The 22,697-nt window shown below is 42.9% G+C and overlaps 1 protein-coding gene across 3 annotated transcripts in view; it reads left to right on the top strand.

Annotated features, from left to right (window-relative positions):
• The window catches only part of ZBTB11 (zinc finger and BTB domain containing 11), a 1,413,389-nt gene that overhangs the window by 193,661 nt on the left and 1,197,031 nt on the right, over positions 1 to 22,697 (top strand). For 2 of the 3 annotated variants that reach the window (XM_069204794.1, XM_069204795.1), the window contains exon 4: positions 18,927 to 20,308. The exons of the other annotated variant lie outside the window; for it this stretch is intronic. In XM_069204794.1, the coding sequence (XP_069060895.1) occupies positions 18,927 to 20,308 (1,382 nt within the window). The remainder of the gene's footprint in view (positions 1 to 18,926; positions 20,309 to 22,697) is intronic. 3 annotated transcript variants of the gene reach the window in all.

The raw sequence follows: 22,697 nt of genomic DNA, 5'->3' as shown, positions 1-22,697 counted from the left end.
CAACATATTTCCCAATCTTAAACCACTCTCAGCTAATTCACATCCCAACCCATCTGGTCTGTCACCACTTCTTAAACTCTCGCCCCCCCCCTCCCCAACATTCAAAGCTTCACATCTCTCTTCACCTCCACTTAGCACAGCTTTATCCAACTTTTTCACCTCCCACAATCCTTCCTTTCCTCATACACCCTACTGCTCCCCATCCTCATTCATCCACCTGCTCGTTTACCGGGTACACCCCTCAACAGGACTCAGACACCTACCCCTACACCCAGAACCTTAAACAAAAGTCTATGTACCCTCCCACCTGTCGAGCAAAAAACACACTTGTTCATTTAACTCTCTTTACACCTCCCTCAAGCCTCTCACCAACAACTTCCCAGGACTTTAACTCATCCCGTCTCACCATCACATCCAGCTGGAACAGCCACTTTTCAAAATCTTCTTGTCATAACTCTCCACTTCTGCCACCACACCAGCATCTAACTCCAAAGAACCACTAGCCCATCCCAATACCTACCTCAAAAGAACAACATTGGTATCGGGCCTCCCTTGTACACCACTGACCCCCTTTTTCTGCACTCCTGTCCCCTATTTAGACATCCTTACCCAGGCATTCTCTCCTTTCAGCATTTCACTAACCTCTCCCAAATGCTACCCACCACATCCGGTAGCAGTCCAAGAGCCAATTTCCAGACACGATCCCTAGGGATAATTGTTTACTCTGACCCAAATGGAAATTCTCCACACTCGGAAGAGTATGAAATACTCAACTTTGTAAAGAGCTATGAAAATACCAATGACTCCAATACTCTGATCCCCAGCCAAAAAACAAAACAGTCTTCCTATCCCCACCAATATTTTGAACCGTATGCAAGTGCCATTCCACAGGCCCACCAAAAATCACAACTTATCCTCTAACTTGATTAATATTACCATTTTTCCTCTCTGTCAAACTGAGCACAAACTTCCCAGTTCCTCCTGTTCTTGCATGCTTCACAACTGCTGCTCTGTAGTCAAACACTACCTCCAAATCTCAGACACCATCAGCACCTACAACATCAATATCTTGGTCCTCTCAGAAACCTGGCTGAATGATACTTCAAACAGTGCTCTTCTACTTCTGCTACCCTCTAACTACTCCATTTTGAGAAGCGACCTGGAAGGCAAATAAGGTGGGGGCCTAGCGGTCACAGACAGAACCTCTCTGAGCAGAAGGTTTCTTTCCATTACCTGCTTCCAATCCTTCAAGTGTTTATCATTGGAAATCATCTTACAAGCTACCTCTAGCCTCAGGTTGACCATGATCTACCACCCCTGCTCAAACCAACACCTTCATCGATGAGTGCATTGAATATTTCATAGCACAATTAGTTAGCACAACATTATACAACCTCCAAGAGGTTCAGAGGAAACCACTGAACAACTTGCTGCCTTTCTAGAAGACAATCACTTCCACCAACAATGACAAAAACCTGCACACAGCAATGACACCACTCTTGACCTGATCATCTCCAGAACACCCCTCTTATCAACCAGAGACCCCATAGTAGATTGGTCTGATCACCTGCAGATTCCATTCAGTGTGTCTTCTTCAAACAATATATCTCTTGGACAACCGGGGAAAAGAAAAATCTGTTTTTGAGACACCAGTAACATCGACACTGAAACCTTGGCTAGCCTAGCCCTATCAAACCTCTCCTTAGTAGTTTCTCAATTCAATGTCAGTGTGGCCACGAGCAACTTCAACTCCTGCATGGAATTCCTGATCAGGGAACTCACACCCTTGAAGAGCAAATACAGTAGAACCAAACTCTCTTGCCCCTGTACTCCAAAGCCCTCTGCAAAGAAAGGAAACATATCAGAAAGCAGGAGAAAGAGTGACAATGAGTTCTGTCACCATTAGATCCAACTAAGGTTTGTGCTGCAGGGCAAAACTACAAAGGCCACATCTACAAAGCCAGGGCATCTCATATATGATCCCTCCTGGACACAGCCAAGAATGGACTGAAACAACTGTTTCAGATAATTAAGCAAGCTAACAACCCTCCAACCCCCATTTAAGGCATGTAAGATCAAATGGAATAACTTTGAAGAGCTCTTTGACAAAAAAGACAAAGACTTTAACATCTCATTCCAGTCAAACTCAACAACATGTTCGAGGAGAATCTTCCTTGCAAAGAACTTCAGCCATGGTCCTTTTTCTCCCCAGTCTCAGAGACAGATCTACTTCCACTCTATCCACTGTGAAACCCTCTAACAATTATGAGACGCTATCCCAAGCTCCATCAGCAGATCCCTGTTAAACTGCTTCTTCTATCTAGACAACCTTGGTTAACTCATCCCTGGATCTGGGCTCATTCTCAGACTGTCTAAAAAGGTGTCAGATCTCTCCTCTCCAAAAAAAAAAAAAAAAAAAGTCACTGGACTGTGATGACTTTAACAACTCCACCCACTATGCCTATTCTACACAAGGTGATTGAACAGTGCATAACCTCCCAGATGCAATTCCACATATAAGGCACCCAGCTCCGTGACTCCCTCCAATCCAGATTCCGTCAGGTCCACAGCACTGAGACTGCAATTATGCAGATTGTGGACAACACCTTCCACATCCTTGACTCTAGTAACTCCTATATACTTGTTCTCCTCGACCTCTCCACTGGGTTTGACAAAGTCAACCACCAGCCTTTGTTAGACACCCTGAAAAATTGAATGGGTGTTGATGATGTCATCCTTAAGTGGGTCACCTGATAGTAAACAAACCCCTCCCAGGTGGTAAAAATTGGGAATGCAGTCTTTGATCCGATCAACCTGTTCCAATGGGTCCCCCAATACTCAGTTCTCTCCCCAACACTTTTCTATCTCTAACTTGAACCCCTCTGCTCAAACCTCAGGGGTCCTCTTCCACCTAGAGGCCAACAACACCCAAATCTAACTGAAATTCTCTTGCCCAGTAGACTTCACTCGCTGGTCCAACTCCCTGAACATAATTCAAGATTGGATGGCAAACATTCACCTCAAACTAAACCCAGCGAAAACAGGAATTTTGTCTTGTCTCACTAAAGAAAGCCAACTCTCCGATCCAAGACTGGATGGATCTCCTCCTGGACATTCAAGGCCACCATTCAGAATGCCATGTCTCTGGGTTTCTCCCTTGACAGATTTCTTAACCTCCAGAGACATAACTCCACCATGGCTAAGAGTGCCTAGTTCCACCTAAGGCTGCTTTGGGGAATCGGGGACCTCACTCCACCACAAGACCATAAATCTATAGTCTAGCCACTCATGCTTTCTAGACTCTACTATAGAAATGCGCTCGTTTCCGGCATCCCTTAAGTAAACCTAGGTCTGCTCAGAACAGTTCTACATGCAGCAGCCGCTTTGTGACATATCACAAGAAATTCAATCACATCTTCCACCTTCTACGCGCAGTGGCTTCCCATAGAGGCAAGAGCTCAATTTAAAACAGCCTGCAACACTTATAAAACTATTCACTCCTCCCTACCGTCGTTTCTGTTAAGAGTGGGTAGAGCTCACGGAATTCTGCTATGTAGAATTCCGCAGAGTGACCAAAAAAACTCTGTGAACGTGCAGAGTTGTGCTCAGCTGCCTGCTCGCGCTGATTGGTGTGGGTAGCGCACTCTACGTTGTGAAACAGGTATGAATGGCACCACTCGGTCACATGCGCGTGTGGCCATCTTGTTTTTCCTATTTTCCTATTCTCTGCATGGTGCTGGGCCTACTTTTTAATCCAGCCTCTATCTTTGCAATCCTTACTTTATCCTACTTATCCTTCCCTGTTTTACATTTTTTCATTAGTGTGTGTATTTAACGTTTTTGCCTTTTTTTTTTTTTCTTTTTTTTTTTTTCTGTGACCCTTTGTCCCTTCCTCCCCCCCCCCCCCTTTTCTTTCCTGCCGCGGGTTGGGGGGGAAAGTGGGTGCAGCCTCGCACCATTTTCATTGAGGGAGGAGGTGGCCGCACTGTTTTTTTTTTGTGCAGTGCCATCTGCTCTCTGCTGGCAGCTGGCCTGCGAGTGGGTACCACCTGCGGAAATGTTGGCTGCTGTGGTGTAGGGTGCGCCGTTGTGTGCGCATGCGTACTAGGGTTCGGTGCACCCACCAGCAGCTGACGCTTCTCTGACTGACATCCTCGACTGGGGTCAGGACCTGCTAGGCGTCCAGGTTGTGGGCCTTTTTGAGTACTAGTAATTACTAATTTTTTTTGTTGTGTCCTCCAATGCTATTTCTTTCCAAATACCTGAATGTAAGCAGCATGCTAAGTTAAGTTCACATAATGTTACATATATTATGTGATACAATTTAAGAAAGCCAGGTGCTCTTGTGCTACCTAGTTCTGCTTGTTGCTGTGGGCGCTCGCTTGGGCTGATTATTTAAGAAGACATGCTGACTCCTCTATCCTTTTCTCACTAAGATAGCGGTACTGTGGTAGTTGTAGTAATATCAATGAGTTAGTGTTCTCTGTGTCTTTTTTTTATGTAGGTTGTACAGTCCCAGGCAATCTCCCAGTGATATGTAGTATGCATCTATACATTGACAAGGGAAACTGACGGAGTAAGCCCATCAAAGGGGATTGCGATTTGTGAAGCAAAGATCATTTGTAGCAATGCACTAGTATATTCAAATGTTGTTTAGGAAATTTGAAATAGGGCTTTGGTAAGGTTTCAGAAAATAAGAATAGGTCAACTCGAAAATATAGGCCATCTGATTTAGAAAAGTACAAGGTCAATGCTACTTTGTCTTTGCCTGACAAAATATTTTCTAGGAAATTAACTATCACTTTTTTTGTTAGCTTCTTTGTTTCTTGCGTCAGCACCAAAGGGCATCAGGAGGTTAGGCAGAGGAGCGTGCAAACACCTGTGCCACGGCGGTTGGAAGTACCCCCGCCACAGTGGCCACAACTGACAGTGCTGCTGGCCCCAGTACGTTCTCATTAATATTATTTATTTCTCTAACGCTTACCTCTCTCCATTAGAATAATTTTTCCTCATTTCTCCTATACTGTTGCTTTTGTTTTCAAATCCTCTTCATTCTCTTTAATGTTTATTCTTGTTATCCCTCCCTGCCTTATCATTGTTTCTATCTTTCTTGTTTTCTGTGGCTGACTTTCTCCTGTCTGTACTAATCTGAGTGTAAGCTTTCTTCTGTTTGGTTATTAAGCTTTCCCTCTCCCCTGACTTAAATACCCTGTAGACTGGGACTGTAAGGCTAAGACAGTAGATTAGCTACCCTGCTGTGAAGATTTCAGAGTTTGCAGACCCAAGCAAGCTATTCTACGCTTGTTTGTTGAGAAGGCTTTCTGTTTCTTGCTCATGCTCAATTGATGAGCAAGTGACCCCCCCCCCCCATTGTTGTGTTGTTATTATTCAGTATCACAGCAAGTCCCATTGCATTTGTCAACCAAACCCATATATCATTCATTGACTGATTTATTCTACCCCTTCATTGCACTTCAGATTACTTGCAGTCATCATCATTGTATCTCTGCCCCTAATTACGGTTGGCCTCACTGCTGGCTTAACATTGTCATCTAAAAAAATGCCCAAAGTGATAATTTAGATGGGAGAGAAGATACTGCAAACGGAACAGTAGCTGTATTGCAGTTGTCTTTAAATAAAAAGAGGGAGCTGTATCTAGCATCTAAAATGTGTAATGGTTTTCTAGCTGCACAGCCCACCAGTGCCGGGGCCAGTGCCAGTGCCAGTGTGAAAGACAACATAGGAGCACCTCCTATTACCGCAGTCCTTTATTTGCTCATAAGTTTCTGTCCCAGCCTGAAAAAAAAACATTTTTGGCAGTGCCACATGTTAGGGACAAGTGGTTCATATGGCTTCCATAATGGATGGAAGCCTGTTCAAATGTCTCCCTTTTTACATTCATCCGCTTTCATTTTCAACTACTGTGACTGACTAAGCCTAAGCTTAGCCACATCATAAGTAAATCCCCCGCTCCCCACCCCTCTATTCTATAGCAAACCTCTACTGTACCTACAGGGTCTTTTCCCTGTACCTTATCCTGGTGCAGCAGACTAAATCAAGTTTCCTTCTCTTACTGCCAAGCAAATGTGTTTTACTGAAATAATTTGTGTTTGAGGGCAAGGATAGGAAGTAAAGTGGGATTAAGTGTCTGTTGTAAAATAACCCCTCACACTTCAATGGAAGCATGCCGTTTGAGGTGAAGCCATGCACCCAAGTAGCCAGTAACAGAAGGTGAAGGATCAGTTCTCTAATGTGAACCAAGATGCAATTGACAGTCTCACTGCAATTGGCTGAAAGAGGCTCATCAAAAAGGCCAGTGTTTAAAAGGGGAAGCCCCTAAGCCTGTTCCACCTATATTAGGGACAATAATTGTGCTTGATAGCTGTACAAAGCAAGTGCAGACTTAGTGAAGACCATTCTAGCTGCATAATCTTTGATCGGGGATCTGTGAAACAGAAGGAACAAAGACTATTTAGAGGAGTCCTCAACAGAAAAGACACAGTAATTGCCTGACTTGGGTAGAGATAGTTACCAAGTGTTTTGCAGAGTGCTTCACCTATACTGAGAGGATATAGACTTATGACTTTGGATCTCTAAAAGGGACTCCTGGATATTCAAATTGGGGTTGGTGAACTGGATGCGAGGTTTGTATTTCTAGGAGAAACTGTGGAGCAAAAGTCCAGTGAACAACACATATGGTCTTGAACTACAGCTTCACAAAAACAAAATCTATTTCTCCATGAAAAACAGCAGGATTTTGAGAAGAGATGGGTGGGGAATAGTAGCCAAAGAAGCAGAAGGAGAATGTATCAAGCTCTGTATCCAAACAGTGTTTGGTTCAATGTGGGGTCCCAGGCCAAGATCCACTGCACCTATACTGGACTCATGGAGTTTTCCAGACATTGGTATTAGGGTGCAAGACTTCAAAGACTGAGAGATCATGGGTAAAATAAGTGTAGATGATGAATACAGGTTCAAGAGTTGGGATGAACTTTGATTTTATAGAGGTAGTACATGCACAGAGCGTTTGTTTTGCATGCACTTCATTGCTTGCTGAGAAAACCAAATTTCCTTACAACATTGCTGCTATAACTGTTAAAGTGATGCTAATGACATTGGTGCAATAAAATTGGACTAAATTCCTAAATCAAGGTCAATTTGCAAAAATCTAAACTCTCTGTTAAGAAAGCTGTTTCCTCCAATGTGCACTGATTACTGATCTGAATGTCATCCTGATCTTTGCATCATATTCTGAATGTAGCTCCAGAAATAAGGTCTACAAGAATGTGGTTGGGTGGATCTAGTCTGGGTTAGCATGCATGTTCAAGAGAATTCTTTCATGATCTATGACCTGAATAAGTTTTAGATGAAAGTGTGATCTTTTCTCAGTGCTACCAATGATCAGAATGGGGCATGTGGATTTTGAGATGCACATATTTACTAGTTGTAGGCTGGTAGCATTAGGGTATGCATTATTCGAGATCTTCATTGTTAAATATCCTTGTCAGGAGTTAAATTCACTATTCAGTGGAGAGGTCAGGGTCAGATTCAGAATGATTAATTACGGTGTTTAAGGAGTTAGATTCTGGATGTAATACAGACATCAAGGTGTGATTCAGCATTTCAATAAGTTCAATAATTGTTTAGTTGTGGAGATCAGCACTTCTCAAATACCATACCTGGAAATGAAGGCCACGGTTCTATTCCCCTTCCTTAGTTTTCTGAGTCTGGACAGCTCAGAGTCCTTTTACGCTAGCTTCTGTAACATCAGCAGTTTTCCCTCCAGGCACAAAAGCTTGTACACAAGGTGCCTTCTCCAGATCTTTCTTTATTACTCTGTACTTATTCATACACACATTGTGCATCTGAAAGTCTAACACTTTGATCCAACTTCTCATATGAGCCAACTTCTCTGATAGTTTACTAAAAAACCTGCTGTAAAACTCTACTGTACCCAAGAAAAAAAACTTGTTTTAGGAGATTATAACTTTACAGTAATTTCCACCAGCTCTTTCTTTGGTGCCATCCCTGAAGATACAGTGACCTAGGGAAGATATTTTGGGCCAGATGTATGAAGGTTCGCATTTGTGAATACCAAATAGGGATTCGCAAGATGCGATGTAACAACACCATCGCAGATTTTTTTTTGATTTTCTTAAAATTCGCAATCGCAAATAGTGAGTCCCAAATAGTGATTCCATAAAATAGCAAATTGGTATTTGAAAATCACAAATTGCGATTTTTGTATTCTGGAGCAGCATGATGACATCACAACCAGGAAGTGATGCAGTGCATGCTGTTTACAGAAGCCTGAGCCACAGGAGCAGGCAGAGAGACCCAGCACAGCACCAGAGAGGCATTTAGGACAGTCAGCCAGGACCAGGAGAACACAATGGCCACTGATGGGAATGGCAAGGACACAGGAGGGAGAAAAAGAAAACTTAAATTCAGTGAGCAGGAATTGGTGGTGCTCACGGAAGAGGTGGTCAAGAACCATGACCAGTTATTTGGCAAACACCCACCACAGGTCCCAGAAAGTGGGAAGAGGAAAATGTGGACTGACATCCAGCCCAAAATTTTTGCGGTGGGTGTTGCGCAGCGTTCAACTGAGGAGATACGTGAGCGCTGGTACAACTTGCGATCACATGCCAAAGAGAGGGTAGCAAGCAGGCTGAAGGAAGCAAGGAGCACTGGCGGAGGACCATGCACCCAGACACCGTCTACCCCCTTGGAAGACATGGTAGAGTCAGCACTGCTGCCTCAAGCAGTAGGTAGTGTCACTGACATTAACACCTCAGGCACACCCAGCACCAGCAAAGGTAAGGGCAGTAATGATTTGTATCACCATATGTGCATGTAAAAATGTCCCCTAGAAAATTGCAGTGGTACAATGCACTGTGATAAATAGTCCATGGCACATATTCCATTCAACACAACAATGCCTTATGGGAGTGGTAGTCCTTACCCCAAAAGTGCATCTACTGCATGTAAAGCAGCATAGTGTAAAACCAAACAGAGAAACAACACAACAGACAATGAGAGACACTATACCAGGGGAAATGTTTATCATGAAAGTAACTGTAAGAATACAAATGCAAGGTGAACATCATGAATGACATGCTGCGCATTGTTGTTGCAGATGTTCTGGGCCCTGACCCAGCAGAAAGTGGAAAAGGGGGTGAATGACGAAAGTCAGCCACAGTCAGATTCAAACACCAGAGAGTCCATTATACCAGCACCAACCAGACTCAGGGCAAGAGTGCAACCCTTCTCAGTTTTTACACTGGACTCCGATGAATTGCAGGAAGATGTGCCCACGCCACCTTTAGAGAGTGGAAGCATCGACAAGCAGCAGTCCCTGTTCCAGCATGAGTCTTCTCCCCTCGAGGCGTTGTGAAGAAGGCAGACAGCACAGTGGAAGGTGAGGGCCCACCACTGTTCAGTGGTCTTGAGGCATCCATGTAGAAAGTGCAGCACCTGCAATGTAAACACATGAGATCAATGCACAGGCAGTTGCTGTCTCTCAATCACAACATGTGCAAGGTGCATGAGGGACAGCAAACTACAGCAGAACACATAAGGGAGATGACAAATGCCATTAAGGAACTCTGCACTGTGATGCAGCAGGACCATGTCACCCACGGTAGGCGCCATCACCAATTGATGGGTAGGTTGGATGGGTTCAGCAGATGTATCAATCGGCTCTCTAACACTACTGCTTTGCTGTCATGACGTGCTGTGGGCATACAAGTGGAAATGGCACATTGCAGTCTGAACTTTGCTCAAGGATTGGTGCAAGTCACCAATGTATTGGAGACAAAGTAGACAGCCTGGAGTGCTGCAAACAGCGATCTGGGTGCTGGGGATTTTGAGGAGCTCTCTAGCCTCAGCAATGTCACAGCCCCTGTGATGGATCCTAGGTGTTGAAGTTCCTGACACAGTTCTGTCTCTGAACCCGCAACAAGAGGTGCCACTGAGCGTTCAAGTGGAGTGCGTGGACGTAAAAAGTAATGTTCAGAAGTTCAGGGCCTTGCACATTATATAGCAATGCATTGATGTTAATAGTATCACACTGTAATTGGGACCTGATTGTGTCTTTTGATTACCTATGGCCTATTCACACATACAGGTCCTTAAGTCAAGGCAATAAATGTGATACCTACAGCAATAAATGAAAGTAGACATAGTGGTGTCATTACTTAGATCGGAAATAGTTGCTCGTAATCTCAGCACATCTTTGCCTGCCCTCTGCTGCTCTGGTTCTGTCTGTTGGGTGAAGGGGTGGCAAGGGGTCATCATCCTCATCAGAGTCTTTCTCTGTGGGTTCGACTGGTATGCCTCTTGTTGTTGCGAAGTTGTGCAACATTGCACATGTGGCCATGATCTTGCAGGTGGTCTCCAGACTGTATTGCAGTGCTCCCCAACACGACTTTTCTGCAGGCCGAAGGTCCTTTCAATCACGCTTCGTGTCCTCCTGTGTGCCGCATTGTATCTCCGTTCACTTGGCGTGGAAGGATTGAGGTAGGGTGTCAAGGTGTAGGACCGCACTACATATGCACTGTCTCCTAGAATGACAGGAGTGCAATATGAATTTTTGTTATCTGTGACATCACATATATATTATACAACATTGATCACTGTTATATTGCCAATTAGGTATCCTTCGCCAAACTCCCTAGCAAGTAGTTTTGTGTGTATTCCGCTGTGCCTGAAGATGTATGAATCGTGTGCTACCCGGGTATCTGGCCACAAGATCAGTTATAATGTTAAAGGCATTGTATATGACCTGCATGTTCATTGAATGTGTACTTTTCCTTTTCCTATTTACGTACTTTGTTGCAGATGGTGGACAGATTGCTACATGTGTCCCATCAATGCAGCCAATGACGTGTGGGAATTGAGCTTCCTGATAGAAATCTAATTTAGTTTTTTGCAAATCCTGTGGGGGTGTTGGGGAATTTTATGTACAGATGTACTTTTGTCGACATAGCATTTAGGAATGCATTAAAGAAGCGTGAAAGCGAACTTTGTTATAGGCCTTCAGATGCTGTTATGACCCCTTGATAGCTTCCTGAGGTTAAGAGGTGCAGGGAGCATAATACCTGCACATGAGTGGGTATGGCATTGGTTCTGTCTCTGTGTGTGTGTGTGTGTGTGTGTGTGTGTGTGTGTGTTGCTGCAGTAGAGTTTGTAAATCAGCTATTAGGTCATGTATAATGGCAGAGTTCAACCGGTACTTGTCAAAAAATCTCCTCCTCTGTCTAATCAAATAGGGTAATGGGCACTCTAAAAATTCACTTCTGTCTCCTCCTCCCTCTCCTCAAACCTGCCAGGATCCTCATTCTCCTCACCATGACGTAGAGTGTAGCCATTGTTGATAAGGGCTGATGCATTCTGGGCCTCTCTATATATGTTGCACCTGGTTACCACCTATTTCAATTTGTGGTAAATTGCACATGCAAAAACCAATTTTGCGACTAATCGCAGTTTGCAAATGCTTCATACATTGTATTGCAATTCGTTAATTTTGAATCGCATTCTGCAAAATCTAGTCGCAATTTTAAGAAATCGTTATTTTAGCAATTCCTTAGAAATGTCGTACATTGTGAGAGGCGATTTTGCATTGGCAAACTGGAATTTACTGATTTGCACCGTTTTCAACTGGAAAATCCTTTGATACATCTGGCCCTTTGGCCTTTCGAGAACAGCATTTATCTTTTCGCATGTTTTTTATTGTTGTTTTTAAAAAATCTTTCTAACACCTTTGCAGCTCTTTCGTTGAACTCACACCAAGTTATGACTTGTACCAAGTGTAGGAGGCTGGCCTTGTTTGTAATGGGTACCAGAGGTACCTAAACCTTATACCAGGTCCACTTATCCCTTATTACTGAAATGTAGTCAGTGCCTAGCAGCTAGGCTGTCAAGAGGTAGCTTGTAGCAGAGCAGCCAAGGCTGAACTAGGAGACATGCAAATATTTTGCAATACCACTATAGTCACACAGTGGTCACACACATGAAAGAAATTAATTAGTGTTACAAAAATAAAGGTACTTTATTTTAGTGACACAATGTCAAAAATACCTTTGAGGCTATACTCCTTAGGAGGTAAGTAAAATACACAATATATACACTAGTAACCAAAAACATGTAAGTACACAGTCAGAAAACAGTGCAAATAGTGAAAGTCACAATCAGTTGCAATGGGTCTAGGGAGACACAAACCATATACTAAAATAGTGGAATGTGAAGGTTGGTTTCCCACCTGGGCAAGTGTAGTGTGTAGAGGGGCACTGGGAGTGTAAGAAAACACCAAAGGTAAGTCATAGGACCCACCCCAGAGCCCAGGTAAGCAGGAGTAAATCACAGTAGGTTTCCTGAAACACACAAGAAGTCATGATAGAAGATTATGCAAGAACCTGAAGAGACTGCAAGACACCAACGATAGATTCCTGGACCTAAATACCTGTGGGAGAAGGGGACCAAGTCCAAGAAGCAATGAAGAGTCCAGGGAGAACAGGAACCCCGCTAACCCGGATGAAGGTGCAAAAGAAGAACCCCCAGTGAGAAGACAGTCATTTATGCACCCAAGAAGACAGATGTGGGTTCCTGGTTGGTACAGAAGATGTTCCACGCCAGTTGGATGATTGCAGTCTGGTTTGGGTCGCTGGATTCTGCTAACAAGCCTTGGCACATGCAAAGCTAGCGGTTAGTGTAAAATGGCGCTGCCTGAGACCTGTAGGGACCTGGTGGCCTCTACCCAGGAGGGTGAGACATAGGGAGCTCTCAGTAACTCAGAGCCCTAAGACGACCAGGTGACGCACACAGGAGTCTCACAGCACAGGGACAAATAAAATGTAAATGGAGGCCCACGCAGCATGACACAAAGGGATTCCACTCCGCCGGAGAACCACTCAGGAAGCTGTGTGTCGCAGGGGCCTAAGCTGTGCTGTGCACGAAGAACTTCGTGGAAGGTCGCACACAAGCCTTGGCACCTGCAAGTCACGCTGTCTTGCGTGGTGTGGCAAGCTCTTACCTCTACCAAAGTTGGATAGCTGGACCTTGGGACTGAATAGGTCACTTAAGTCCACCACCCGTGTTGCTGGATCCACGCTCTTCATAAGGAGAGGGGACCCACACCACCGTCGTCGCTGCAGAGAGGTGCCTGCTGAAGCAGGGAAGTGACTTCGTCACCCCACGGGAGAATCCTTCAGTTCTTCTGGTGCTGGCTGAAGACAGGCAGTCCTCAGAGGATGCACAACCTGTAAACTGTTGCAGTTGCTGGCAGAGGCTGAAGATACAGTGTTGCAGAAGTCATCTTTGCTTCTTTGTTGCAGTTTTTAGAGTTCCTGGAGGGTTCAGCTGCGGTTCCGTCGGTAGAAGATGAAGTAAAAGATGCAGAGGAGTCCTGCTGGAGTCTTGCAATCTGAATCTGAAGAAACACCCAGAGGAGAGACCCTAAATAGCCCTGAAAGGGGGATTGGTCACCTAACCAGGTAAGCACCTATCAGGGGAGGGCTCTGACGTCACCTGCTGGCACTGGCCACTCAGATGCTCCCAGAGTGCCCCACCACTTTGGAATCCAAGATGGCAAAACCCAGGGACACTCAGGAGGAGCTCTGGGCACCACCCCTGGCGTGGTGATGGACAGGGCAGTGGTCACTCCCCTTTCCTTTGTCCAGTTTCGCGCCAGAGCAGGGACTGGGATTCCCTGAACTGGTGTAGACTGGATTGTGCAAGGGGGGCACCATCTGTGCCCTTCAAAGCATTTCCCGAGGCTCTGGGAGGCTACCCCTCCCATGCCTGTAACACCTATTTCCAAAGGGAGAGGGTGTAACACCCCTCTCCCAAAGGAAATCCTTTGTTTGGCCTTTCTGGGGTTGAGCTGCTCAAGCAGCAGGAGGGCAGAAACCTGTCTGTGAGGTACAGCAGCTGGGGATGCCTGGAAAACCTCTGAAGGCTAATATGGCAGTACTGGAGTCCCACTTGGGAGCCCCTAGAGTGCATGGGATTGTGAAACCAATACTGGAATCAGTATAAGGGTACAATTTCCAGTTGTTGGACACCTTAGATGGCCATATTCCGATTTACCATTGTGAAGCTGGACATAGGTATTGACCTATGTCCATTGCACACGTAAAATGGCGTCCCTACACTCACAAAGTTGGAGGAAATGGTCCTGGACTACGTGGGGGCACATCTGCTAGTGCAGGGGTGCCCTCACACACATGTACTTTGCATAAAGCCTTCGGGGTTGGAAAACCTGACATATAGGTGACTTATAAGTGACCTGGTGCAGTAAAAATGGCTGTGAAATGGTGCATGCACCATTTCACAAAGGCTGCAATGGCAGTCCTGTAGAGCCTTTACATGGGCTCCCTATGGGTGGCTAAAGTAATGCTGCAGAACCATAGGGATCCCTTGGAACCCCAATGCCCTGTGTACCTAGGTACCATATGCAAGGGACTTATAAGGGGGCCAGTATGCCAATTTGGAGTGAAATACTGAGTTACTAGTATGGAGTGGTCAATTTAGAAACAGAAAGAGTGGTACTTATTGTAGGACTCAAAGTATTTATCACAGCCCTTTGCAACACCAAAGCCGTGGAAACAAACCCAATGGCATTTTTCTGGGAGGAGAGGAAGCTTAGTGGCTGGAGCTGGTGACTTTAGAATCTGGGGAACCAGGTTTGAATCAATGCCTCAGCTCTTGGCTCAACATCTTATGATTCTGGGCAAATCACTTAATCTCCTTGTGCCTACAATGTGAACTGTAGTGTGTGACATATTTGTGTAATTGTGACTTAATGTACACAACGTTGTAGACAGTCTCCCTACCCCCTCATGTACAGAGCTTCATTGCTTTCTAGCTAGGTTTGTGCTATATAAATACCAAGTCATATATACATTCATATAAATTTGTAAGAACCCATCAGTTATGAATGCTGTTAAGTGCTACAACTCCTCATGCAGATGAATATGGTGATATGCAAATGGCAAATGTAGAGTGATAAACATCTTAGCTCCCAAAAACAGTGACATAATTTCAGAACTTTTGGAAAGGGGAAACTTGTTCATGATCACCTTTTGTTCAGTGCCCTTAAGTACACACCTCAACAAATCTTCCCACTCGCTTTTTTGCTTACTACCACAGGGGCCAACCATTTAGTGAACTCAACTGGCTCAGAAACCCCTGCTTCACATAATCTTTGTATCTCCAATTTGATGGCTTCGTGTCCACCCAGTGGTACTCTCCTTACTCTAGAGACTAAGAGTTGACCACTTCCTTCAATTTTATTTTGTGCACATACATGCTTAGGCTCATTTGGAGATGCGTTCAAAGCTCCATACACCTTTCATATACCTGGTAGATCTGAACTTGTCAGTGGGTGCTCCAAGAAAAACAGGAGGATTTTAAGAACAGATTCCCCAAGTATTTTTGGTGAGGCAGGCCTATGATAATTGCACCTAAGCTTTCCATAAAGCAATAATTTTTTTAAAACTCAAGACTTGCTAGGAAGTATCCTTTCACTTTAATAGAATGTCCCCTTAACCACCGTGTTTGATGTCCATTCTGCACAGATTAATGCTTTCTTTATAAATGTCATTATATAGGTTATCAAGTTATCATCAAACATGAGAAAGAATCAAACATTTTAATTTTATTTTAATTCTTTTCACTTCCATACTCACCCATTGACTCAATTTGTCTTTGTTCTTATTTCCTTACACGCTTATTTCACTTCAATTCTCCTTTCATGCACATCACTTCTGCAGCACTTCAAGAAATAGCTTGTGTTTTTCCCCTGCACCTATTTCAGGTGGCTTTCGAGAAAGGACACTCTTTGCTGTTAGACATATTCCCAACTTGCCCAGATCTAAAGTGCAGCCCTTTAAACTTCACTCCCATTTCTTGTCCACTTTCACTCTTCTTTGCAAGAACAACCCTCACACCTGATTCTTTAATACTGATTTTGCTTATTTCGTCTCACAATCTTAGCAATGTGCCACCAAAATGACTTGCGACAGGGGAGGCACATCTTTCATCCATTGTGCTTCCTGCACTTTCTTAAAATTACAATGTAGGAGATATGTTTGTGCAGGTCTTGTTTCTTTACACTTGTCCTATGCATTGGATCCCCCTTCCATGTCAGGCTCCAATTCTAGCAACTTTTCTAAAACTCCCTGCCCCTCCATCCCTTGACAATGCCTAAGCAATAACAATTTCAACAAAACCATTACATTTTCTCTACATAGACTTCTACAATTTCCCAAAACTTTTTCCACTTGCTCAGTCTGACTGGCAGGTCGCCTGCGTGGCTCAAGAAACAAGAATGGCAAAGCCAATAAGTCTAGCCTTTGTGACCTATTAGGTTTGCTGATGCTGTGCAACATCAGCAAAAGCAGAATGTTTTTTGTCAATGCTGTGGAACATCAGCAAAAAAAAAAAAAAAGACATGACGTATTATGCACATGTATCTAGAACATGGGGAAAGGACCCATAATCCAGGGACCGGGGTATGCACAGTATCAGACACAAATGGTCCCCCTAAGGGGGAAGTATTGATCTTGACTTCTAACAGCTGTTCAGTTGTGTGTGTATATAGTGTAGCAGAAGAAAATGTTTTAAATACATACAGTTTTATTAAATATCAAGGAAAAAAAGTTGTTGTTGTAATGACATGAGATGTACGGTACTCCTATATAGTGACGGCGAAGTGCAAAGTGAAAAAAGTGCACTGGTGCTGTGAACATATATACATGTGATGGAACAAAGTATTGTGCTGTACTAGTATATCTATCCTTTAGAGATCCTCATCCACATTACCCAGTTTAAAAAGCAGTTTACAACTGTGTTCTGTTGACGTTTCAACCCTACTCTCAGATTATTCAGTGCAGGGTCATCATCAGGACGATAAAAATATGCGGAGACACCGCAAAATGAAAAAATATCAAATATAAGAATAGAGACTTGAAAAATTCCTTCCAAATAAACACTTAAATACCAAAGATGATATACCCGAAAATTACATTGTTATTGTCCTTTCAGATGAGTTGAAGCCTTGCAGCGCGGGCCTTGTAAGAAACAAGTGGCGTGGCTTGGTTGTTTACTTCCTGGCAGATTTTCTTCTTTTTTTTGGGTAAGTCTTGTTTTTTGGTCTCTGCTTCTGTTGCTCAAATAGAATTGACAAGATTCTGGAGAACCGTTTATCCTTTGTTATACTAACAGCTTTTGGATACTGGTGTTCGCTTGTTTGTTTAGTTCGTAGGTGAGTCTTTCTTTCCGTTGCAGACTCCCGACACGTGGGTTTTATTTTGGGTATCTTTCGTACACACACGTGTTCCTCCCTGTATGGTACGTGCACGCCAGGGATTATATCACATAGACCATTTAGTTTTGTGCGGCTTCTAAATCTGGGAAGCACTATCTGTTTTGGTTACGAAACGCAGCAGTTTACCAGTACGTATATGAATATTGTTGCCAGTAATGTGTGTATCCCCATGATTATTTCACCGGGTACACATAGAGGACTTGTTTATATATTTATATTGGTATGCTTATTGGTAGCATGAATGAGTGCATGTCGGGTGTGGTGTTTGAGGTACGCTCCAACATATTTTCCAACACTTCAGTCTTTCTTTTGATGATGGATGTCACATGCGCCACCATTGTTATATGAAATTATTTTGTTGTATTTTTATCATTAGGGAAAGTCCTTTCTTCTGGATCTCTTGTGGACTATGAAAGGAGAATAACGTAACTTTCGGGTACAATATCTTTGGTATTTAAGTGTTTACTTGGAAGGAATTTTTAATTCTCTATTCTTATATTTCATATTTTTTTCTTTCAAGGTGTTTCCACATATTTTTATCGTCCTGATGATGACCCACACAGATTAATCTGAGAATAGTGTTGAAACGACAACAGAACACAGTTGTCGACTGTTTTTTTAAACTGGTTAATGTGGATATCTAAAGGATAGATACCCTAGTACAACAGAATAATTTGTTCCAATCACATGTATATATGTACATTACACCAGTGAACTTTTTTCCCTTTGTCACTTTGCACTGCGCCGTCATTATATAGGAGTACTGTAACTTGCACATGAGCATGTCCGTATTATGACCTCATGCAACTGTCATTCTGTGGCATGCATATGTGTGAGGACATACACACATGCTTACGGAATGGAGCAGGCGCCATTTTATTTATTTGCTGATTGAAGATGGTGGATGTAAGTCAGGTGGCAGGGGAGCAACACAGTGCGGGCGGGTATTTGGAGGAGTAAACAGCACATGAGATAGTATGAGAAATGAAGAACGCATTGCCTACTTAAAGAAAAACTAGCCCCCTGAAGTGTGTGCAGTGTAAGGATAAAAATTCAGCCAATCTAAAGGATGGTGAAGAGGGGAGGAACAAAGACAAGCAAAGGAAGGCAAACCATTGAATAAGGAGCAAGCAAATGAACGAAAATAAAGCCAACCAATGAAAAGCAACAGTCAGGCTCTAAGGAATTTAGCCTTTGGCCTTGTACCTCTCTATGGTCACAGGACACCTCGTTGACTTGCATTATCCTTGTATGTACCAAAAGGAGTACTTTAGCCCATATATTATTGTACAGCTGGCATTCTTCCCAGCACCACAAAATCTCTTCTTTCTGTGTGATATTTTCATTTTTTAAACTCAATAATTTTGACACAAAAAACAAATTTATTGAAAGTAAAATATGAATGTTAGAGGCGGTGCGCTACATGTGTGATTCAACTTTGTTAAATGACATTTCCCAGCCTCTTTCAGTAGGATATCCACTTATAATGCCAGGAATTGTACTGACGTAAACGTCATGTCAATATTTTCTCTGTTGTCGTTAGCCTTCCTTTATATATTTATTGTTGTTGGCTTATTATTATTATTTTTTGTTACAGGTTTCTGCAAGTCGAGCTTTCTCCCTTTACTTGAATTTGCTTACACGTCTGTGTTAACATTTGACTTCTGCAACATGGCAGACGTCGCTCTGCTGGCACGCCACTTGTTTATGTCTGAGGTTTTGGAAATCTGCGAGTGTGTGCACAAACAAATGGAGTCTCAGCAATTTACAGTCTCCCATAAAGGGGATCCTCACAATACGGAGTCTTCAAAGAGCCTTTTGAATGTGAATGTGAATGAAATATCAGACTTTTTGCCTGAAGAGGGTGCCCCTGTGTTCCAGCAGAACGAAACTGAAGCTCGTCTAACACCATCATTTAGAGCAGTTATGCGTACAAAGCATACTACAGAAATTCTTGGCAGTCTTGAACAGCCCTCCGTGGATTGCTCAATACAGCGGGTTTCCACAGAGTTAAATAGTATTAAGGAGCATCATACAACTGTTGACGATTCATCTGAATTGTGCGTGCATCCCGATGTACATCGAAATGGGTACGTTTCTGTAGCTGTGACTGTCTCGAGTTCACATCCAGGTTTACAGTCGCATGTAAGGAGACCAGCAGAAATATTTGGAACCGTTGATCCACATCTGCAGCAAAGTATGGCGAGCTCTGTTGAAAGCGATGGCGTTCCTATGCAGTCCGTTTCTGAACTAACCTTGACCAGCCCCACAAAAACGAATGTTTCTAGTTTAAATTCAGGTCTCCATCCAAGTGTGAGTAGGATGTCGGAAATACGTTGCAGCCTGCAATCAGATGTACAGCCTCGCTTGGCCTCTCATATTGAAAGAAGCGTTCCACATAGGTATCCTAATAATATAGAGGCAGAAATGCGCAGCAATAGATACGTTAAATGGCACGAGACAACAGACTTGCAACCGATGTCCAACCGCCCTTCTGTAGTAAATTGTTCTGCTGTGCTTCCCGCATTAGCAAACGATGTGACCATCCCAGAAGAAAGTAAATTGTCAGGAGTGCGTTCAGGCAATATGGAATGCGTGCCTGCCCCGTTGGAATTACTAGTATCTAATGTTAGCATAGTGCCTGAGGCCCCTTTCACCAGTGTCCTAGATATTTCTCTTGTGGGCACGGAGCCAACTCGTGTAATCATGGGCACGAGTTCTCAAGAGAAACACTGCAGGAAGCTTAACGTGAGTTCTGAAAAGATGGAGGATGATAAAAAAATACACATTGAAGAGAACGTTAGATCTCCAGAAATCCACACCCTGTGTTCCATTATTGACAGAATAAATGTAGAGACAACCCGGGATGCCTATCACGGACGTCAGCTCTTTGTTCGTGAAGCGGAGTATGAGCACTTGGAGGGTATGCAGAAAAAGCAACTGAGCAGGAAGTCAAATCCCAAATCACTTGTGCAGCAGGTAAGATTACGTGTTTGCAGTTTTCAATAAAAATAAAATAAAAAAACACGACTGAGGTGCAAGCAGATTACTGAGTATCATAACAAAGAAGGCTGTCAAAATGATGACAGCTTTTATGGCGCAATTTAATATATTTATTAGTTGTGCCACACTGATTTTAGGAATTGTGCTTTTTTATTTTAATACTATTCACAATGTTATACATTTTGATCCCTTTCTTTGATTTTATGCACCATCTGTTAAGCCGTTTTCTTTCTATTTCCCACTGAAAATTGTAAATAATGGCCCAGGAAACTGAAACGGTGTTATCTATTATTGAAGTTTCTTTATATCTTCCTCGTCCATGTAAAAAAAAGTCTGACATTACGATTGAAGCATATACTTTCCACATCACCATGCTGCCGGTTGATTCCACAATTTTCTAAAGTCTGCCACTACAGGGTACTAATGAATAATTAAAATGCTAGCATTCTGTATTGATGACATACGAGAGGCAAGCATAGTTTTCATTGTACTGATTATTGTTAATACAGAATTGAAGCCAGCTCTTTTAAAATATTCACCTGGATTGCAATGATTTGAAATACAACATTTTCCAGGAAGCTTCATGGGTTCTATGGCCATAAATTGGGTATCCACGCTATCATAAAACCTTTACCTCGCCTTAGAAACAATCTCTGAATGGTCAACTGTGAATCCGAATAACAAGACAACTTTTCAAACTTGTTTTATGCATCGGTATAGGGTGAGAGCTGAGGTACTGTATATTGTACATATGGGCCTATCTTGTTGTATCTTAATCCGTGGTTTAACCTATTCTCAGCCTTCTTTAGCTCTCTCCTTGAAGATGAGACCTGTTTATTCTCAGCCTTAATGTTCCGGAACTGTTATTTTTCCGTTGTTGAAAATTTCTAAACAAATTTATAAGACTATAATAGTCTGCAGTTGAGGAGTGTCCAACTGTGCATCATAGTTATCTAGCAGTCGCAAAATACTGAAATGTATTAATTCGCAGCTTCCGTTAAATCACCAATTAGTATGTACTATGCCCAATTTGAGATTTTGGTAATTGGTTACTGAATTGCAAAATGGTTTAGAAAGCCATAACAAATCACAATTTGAAAGGAACATGTTTAGGACATCTCTTATAATTTGTTATGGTATGTATTAATGTTTTGCGACCAAAATCCAGTTGCAGAACGTTGAAATGTTGCAGACTCCTGAGTTGAGGTGGAACGCTTTTGCAAAAGGAAGGGGACCATGTTCCCCAATTGTGTATGTAAAATAAATAAAATAAAGTTTGTTGTGGAACCGGCAGTTGCTCAGAAGACGAATGCCTGGTCCCAATCACATGAATAAAAACTAACTAACTAAATAAATAAACGTTTATTTTTGAATTCATCCAGTTTCCTTTGAGGGAATACTAGCTGCCTTCAACAAAAAAAGTGTATTTAAATGCTATCATAGAGATATGGTGGTATGTTTACCAGAGCAGGCCACTATCCCGGTGATGGCATTCAATCATAGTGATTTGTAATTTTCCGACCTACCTCGTGAATATAGACGAGGTAGTTTGAATTGCGACCTACTATTCAGAATTCATAGGTCTGTTTGCAAAATTCTTTTCCATTTTCAAAATGTCGGTACACAATTTGTGATCACTTTTTGTGAGTGGAAATTTTGTACATCTGGCTTTGTGTCCATCTCGGGTTTGTTAATTTAACTGCAGTTCTGATCCTCTACAATTATTATTTCCTGTCTGGTAATAGTCTGTGCCCCTTGTGTATCTGTTTTTCTAGCCCTCTTCTTAACTTCCACATGCAGTATTGTGCTCTTTAACACGGCTTATTCCTGCAGCTGTGACTTCCATTGCAGGAAGGCGTCCTCCCACTGATGTCAATACCATTGCTGTTCGGCCATTAGCAGTAAAAGACTACGAACATGCTCCTGTTTTTTTTTTTTCTTTCTAGGATCATAGTACCGGCCCAGGAGGCATAGCTGTAGCCGTAATGGGATTACGATTTTTTGTTATTTTCAAAAGCGTTTTATGTTGCACCAGTAAGTTAATGGCCCTGTACATTCCCACAACCGATGGTTAAATCCCACTTCTACTTCACATCTGATAAACGCGAAGGTCAAACCTAGGTGGTATTTGCCTATCTTCCAGTGTGTGAGGTGTGCTCTATTTACTACTTTAAACTATTAATTTGAAGAGGAAATTTCTGGACCCCTTGGGGATCCCTCCAAGAATAACACTCCTGTCTTGTTAAGATTTGTGACGCCATTTTATATGTTATTTACCCATCACTCCCCCATCCCTTCCAGTCAGCACTTTGACAGGTCTGAAAATGCCCTACTTAAAATTGAGGCTGTTTTTTCCCTCCCCTCA

Source organism: Pleurodeles waltl, chromosome 8 (assembly GCF_031143425.1).
Source record: "Pleurodeles waltl isolate 20211129_DDA chromosome 8, aPleWal1.hap1.20221129, whole genome shotgun sequence".
Taxonomy (NCBI): Eukaryota; Metazoa; Chordata; class Amphibia; order Caudata; family Salamandridae; genus Pleurodeles; species Pleurodeles waltl.
Note: the sequence above shows the minus strand (reverse complement) of the source record. Positions and strands in the feature narration are given on the sequence as shown.